General features: G+C 34.7%; 1 protein-coding gene across 1 annotated transcript; it reads right to left on the bottom strand.

The window, feature by feature from the left end:
- Positions 1-607: 607 nt before the first annotated feature.
- On the bottom strand, positions 608-5,402 carry LOC113233933. Its single transcript, XM_026469169.1, has 4 exons — positions 4,604-5,402; positions 3,744-3,886; positions 1,772-1,909; positions 608-823 (listed from the first exon to the last, which is right to left on the bottom strand). Exons 1-4 carry the CDS (start codon positions 5,307-5,309, stop codon positions 608-610), a joined length of 1,203 nt encoding a protein of 400 aa, XP_026324954.1. The 5' UTR covers positions 5,310-5,402.
- Positions 5,403-5,713: the final 311 nt, after the last annotated feature.

The following is a 5,713-nucleotide window of genomic DNA, read 5'->3' as shown; positions in this document are numbered from 1 at the left end:
AGCGATTATGTAGAAAATAAAGTAATATAAAATAGTAATTTTAATGTGGCTGAATAATGGCAACAGTTGCCATATTGAAAAAAGTCGGCCAAAAAAAGTACTAATTTTTTTCATCGTTTACATTCCCGCCTTTTTCATTAACTTTTTTACGATTTGATTTTTTAAATACTGTTTTATTTTACTTTCAATGTAGGTTTTTCGCAAATGTATTAAAAAACGTCGTTTGATACACGTGCGGATTTGTCATTTTCACTTGTCTCGCGTCTTGACCCTCGCCTCTGGCTCGGGCCAAGAAGCCTCGAGACTCGTGGATAATGACTAACTTTCCGCACTTATATCAAAAATAACTATTTTCTAGGATTTTAGAGAATTAGAGCGAAATAATGAAACAACCATACCATACAAGCTAAAATGGCAGACTGAGCTGAAATAGGTCTGTCGAGACCTATAGTAGTCACGCATAGGACGGTAACTAACCATTTCTACTGTATTTATTGTTCCGTGTTGATGAATATACAATATATGAATATGCATATCAATAAGCTGTCACGCAAACGTTAGAAACTCAGAACAGGTTAAAGTTTATCTACCTCTTTTGATGATTACGCTACTTTATTCGAAATACACTAGATACATCCCTACATAAAACTAAAAAGACTGAGTATGTCATTATTACTTGAGCATAAAAAATATCCAGGAATTTGAAGTACAGGACAAAATATTTTTTCGTAACGAAATACAGTTCACCGTGCGCTACGTAGGTAGCCAGAACTCCGACAGAACCCCAGAACATACATAGGTATGAAAACAAACGCACAATTTTCTGAAAAAGAAAAAACATAATTATCTTGAATTGTATTATATATACTTAAGGATATTGTACAGTGAGATTAACGGTCTCTACCGGGTGGTAAAGCCAAACTGGGAACCCATGAACATACAAGCCATCTTTATTATCATATTGCCAGAAATATTGATAAACAAAACGTAGAGTAATGGCAAAAGCCTCAATAGTGCCAAACAATTATTATCTACCTCACTGAAGACAGAGGATGGAGACAGTCCTTCTTCATTTTGTAAACGCGGGAATGATCGGATGTTTAACTTTCTTTACAAAGTCATATTCAGTCGTCGTTAGTATCTTTGCGTCATATTAATATTATCTTATGCCCTGTCTTTTTTGAAGACTGAGTAAAATGACACTTGTAGGATAGCCAGTTTCCATAAAATATAAAATAGTCATGTAGTTACTATCGACACTTTTGTCGGTAAATTGTGAAAGAATGCCAAAAATGTCAGAATTATGAAATTTACGATTACTAACTGCGTTATTGCTTTCTTCATTCTTGTTTTGACAGCTGGCCCACTAGTATCAAAATATATTTTTATTCATAAACATTTTAAGAATAACACGCGGATTATCTATATTGGTCTATAACGATGAGGATCTATATTGAATTAAAATTAAAAACTGCAAAATGTCTCCTCTTTTGTTACACTTACAAAAGTTGACAATTCCAATGAATCTATGACGAAGAATGTTGCATGCATAATCGTATTTAGTCGATAGTCGAAATAATATTTATCGACATGTGCAATTAACTGTCATGTTAATCATCTTCTTTGTGGTTGTATATGTGTGTCCATGGCACCCGCGACACAGGGTTTCCCTAGTGCGGGGCTATGTCGAGTGTGTGCGTTATTATTATTATCTTCAAAAAGACTGACTCTACTTGCGACAATAGACCATATAAATAAATCAAAACATTACCCTGTAATGTTTCACTTTCCACATCTCACAACGCTTATATTTTCGCAATTGTCGAGGACATACGTAGCAGGAATAGTACCAAGCGAACAAATACAGAATCAACAGAAATATACATGGGAGACAATATAGGAATATTCCCTGCAACAAAATCACAATCCTTGGTGTAATAAAACCACACGTGAACATAAAGTGAAAAGTGTTTTTTCACGCGAAAGGAAAAAAATAATAAATTAAATTAAATAGGACTTCATTCATCAAACACACACCGTGAGTTTCTATATTATGTATAATATATACACATACTAATATAGTATGCGGTATTCAGATTTATATTTTCTGATATGTTGATGAAAACGATGAAACCTCAGCTTAGTGCTGTTTCTCAGTCTCCGCCTGTGTTCTCTGTCGGACATTGTCGGAACATAATTTTGAATAAAAGGTCTACAACAAAACAAACGTAGTTAATCTAACTTATATTACACTATATAAACAGATACTGAAATAAGAAACAAACCATACGAATTAAATGAAGCAAATTTGTATATATTATGTCAAATTTTAAAGTTTTTAGTTTTAAGTTTATAAAAATTATCGAATAATTTCGTTTTCAGAATTCAAAGTTTTTACCTCAAAGTCCGAGTTCTTTAACTCTATTTATTTGGAGGTAGTATTATTGAACATGTCAGCCCCATTATAAAAACGTTACATCAAGAAAACAATAAAATAGAGACAGATAAATCAAAATATTACCTAACCAAACATGTATTGAAAACACCCAACACTAAAACAACCTGTGCAAATAACCGTACCCCTGATAGGTTCCGTCCGAACGCACTAGATGAGCAAATGATGTATACTCTCAGGAAATCCACTTCGCAATTCGGTGAATTCACCCTCCATCGCCTCGCATCAAATACAAAAAATTCGTAAATCGAATTGGTTGATCGATGCCTATGCGCGCTGACAATTTCACCCTTGCTTAATTTTACGTGGTCAAACCAAGGAACACAAGGAGGCTCACCCTGTATGTTCTTGTACCAGATTCCTTTTTAATATATAAAGAAAATAATGTAGTCTTATAACAGTAAGGGTGCGAAATAAAATAATGAAGGTACATTATTTTTGGTTCCTCACGTAAAACATGTATTGTGTCGCGAGAACCACTCCCAACGTTCAATATTTGTCTATGTCGAAAACTTCTTCAGCTCCCAAGAGCTTTGTACTCTAATTACTGCTCTAACGGGTCATGATCCATTTTCAACTTAGGTATCACGCACGGACGAGGACTGTCCGTGCGTATGTAGAGCGTGCGTGAAGGTAGAGCAAACAGCCGCGCATGTCCTACTACAATGTTCCGACATGGTCCGACAGGGCGTCGAACCTTGTTTTCACCAAATCCAGGAGGATGCTGAGATTCTTGAAGGAGTTCGGGTGGCATGAGTAGGAACCCGCACCCACTCCACAAAATTTCTACACTTCGACACCGACTAGTGGACACCAGCCCATTAGACCATACCACATGAGTAGTGACCGTACCTTAATTATAGGCTAATCACTAAAAACTTGTTAACGTTTAAACGTAAGAAGTTTATAAAATTATCAAAATTTTATCTCTATACTTTTTCAAATTATCAGTACACACACTTAGGCATCGGCTGAGTGAAAAGGTTCATAAATCTCTCACAAGGTATCAGTTACGACGTTGAAAGCCGATAAACCTCAATTAAAAAAATCTATAACAGACACATAGAAGAATTTCGTTGACCTGCTGACTCGAACTGTAGCTCAGTTGGCAAAGCTATGGTAAGGTATACATGAACGCAGGTTGAAGTCCTGTCGGATCGAAGGAATTTTTCTTTGTGTTCTTCTTTGTGTTAATAATTATAACAAACTAGTAGAGTTATTTCACAAAAATATACAAATATCACGGTGTTAAGCACCGTGAAACTCAATAAAAATCAAACGTACTCACTTGCTTGTAACCTGTATTCCCAAATCTAAAATTATTAGATTCTTTTCTAAGCTTTAGAACGTTAAAGCGGTACAGTGCGTGTAGTGTAATAGCAGGTTCTTCCGGTGTATAATTCCAGTAGTCACGAAGACTCAATCGATTCTCTGCGAAGGTGGAGACACATAAAAGCAATATAATTTATAGTAACCTGACTTCTAGCTCAATTGTACGTCAAAAAATATACTGACAGAAAGAGGCCACACAAACACACTAATAATATTTTATAATCAATTGGCATATACACAAACCGACTTATTTAGCAGAACACTAGTAAAATCTCCAAAATAATGAAGTGTTTTTTCGTTTCAGAAAAAAGAAAGATAAGTGAACGTGGGTTAAGAACGAATGAGTTACTTCTCGAAAGTTATTTCTTGTACCGATGGACGATGACACCAATTCTTTCACCTGTTCTAATTTCTCGTTGCCAATCCTAATCTTGCATTCTGTAATACACACACATTCACCTTCATTCCTTTTCTTTCTTTCTTTATCTTCATAACTGTTACTATGTCCTGCAATTGTTTTACTGAAGAAAGACTTGATCATCGCGATGTGGTTATGTCAATTAATCAGATTTTTCTTTGATCTGACAAATAAATAAAATGCTACTTCTACAGCAGAAATTTTCAGCACAAAGCAAACATCGTTATCAAGTATTAAATGTTGTGAACGACTAGCAAAATTCGAAGTCGGTGTAAAACGGTTCATCTTTCAGATGCTGATGTCTACAAGTACTAAAGGTACCAGGGACAATAGACTGTACATTGTGCCTGGTTAGTAAAGTTACCATCATCTGTTTTCAATGTTTTTTTTATACTTACCTTTCTTGCCATGTGGTATCTCATGAGGCCTAGTATCTGTTATCATTTTAGTTTCAAATTTCCGACAGATATTAGTTTCCTCTTTCCTAATGCCCGGCCTCGCGAATCGTGTATGATGTTGTTTGACAATACTGGATGCGATTGGTTTATGCATAAATAAATTTTCATCAAATGACTCGTTTCTTGTGTCTTCAGATTCGTAATTGGTCAGTAGATATTTTTTATCCACACCACGTTCACATTTTTGTTTTACTAAGGACTTCTGAATGTTGGCGTATTTTGGTGTAAGAATGTAATTATTGTCAATGTGATATTGTGCTTTATCCACTAATTTTGTTTCACTTGATAACGTAAACAGATTCTTATCATTACTGGCGTGTTTAAAGACGTTGAATTTTATGTTTGCCTTTGAAACGTCCCTTCGTTTTGGATTCTTGGTTGGTAAATTTTTCGAACTGGCTTCTTTTTGTTGGTTTATTTTATTCGCAATTAATTCTGCTTCTTGCATGACTTCCTTTGTTACAAACTTTTGTGGGTTATTGGTAATTGAATCTGTTTTATACCTACGTATCGGCTTAGAAAAATATAACGTGTCATTTTGTATCAAGGTACTTAAATATTTTCCTTTAACTAAGTATTGTGGCTCATCAATATAATATTCGCCTGTATCTATATCTTGCTTTTTGTCGTAATTCCAATAATACATAATATTATTATAATCAGCTTCGTTATTTTTGGCAATATAATTACGTTTACTTATATCGTTACGTCCTTCGCTGTAATCCAAAGGTTTCCAGTCATAATTAACTTCCTCGTTTATCAGTGTGTTTTTCGAGCGTTTGATACGTCTAAATTTATTTATTGTATCTATTTTGGCCTCTGGATAATAATTGAAATATGTAAGATTGTTTTTCTTTGATAATCCTGTTGTTATTAAAGTGGTAGACAGAGGCAACGCAGTTGTTGTATCACAATTACTTTGGAAATAATTGCAATCCTCTGTGCAAACAGTTGAATTGGTAACAGCCATTTCATCGTAGTGCCTTTCTGTAAATGTTAAATTTGGCAGATGCAGATCACATTCCTGCCTTTCGCAATAGTCTCACGTAG

Source organism: Hyposmocoma kahamanoa, unplaced genomic scaffold (genome assembly GCF_003589595.1).
Source record: "Hyposmocoma kahamanoa isolate Upper Pololo Valley unplaced genomic scaffold, ASM358959v1 80, whole genome shotgun sequence".
Taxonomy (NCBI): domain Eukaryota; kingdom Metazoa; phylum Arthropoda; class Insecta; order Lepidoptera; family Cosmopterigidae; genus Hyposmocoma; species Hyposmocoma kahamanoa.
This window is presented reverse-complemented; position numbering and strand designations above follow the sequence as displayed.

Coding starts and splice junctions, on each gene's coding strand:
- LOC113233933 (XM_026469169.1), bottom strand. CDS start 5,309: ATGTATTATTGGAATTACGACAAAAAGCAAGATATAGATACAGGCGAA. Junction 3,887..4,603: donor GATACCACATGGCAAGAAAG/GTAAGTATAAAA, acceptor CCACCTTCGCAG/AGAATCGATTGAGTCTTCGT. Junction 824..1,771: donor GGAAAGTGAAACATTACAGG/GTAATGTTTTGA, acceptor TTTCTTTTTCAG/AAAATTGTGCGTTTGTTTTC.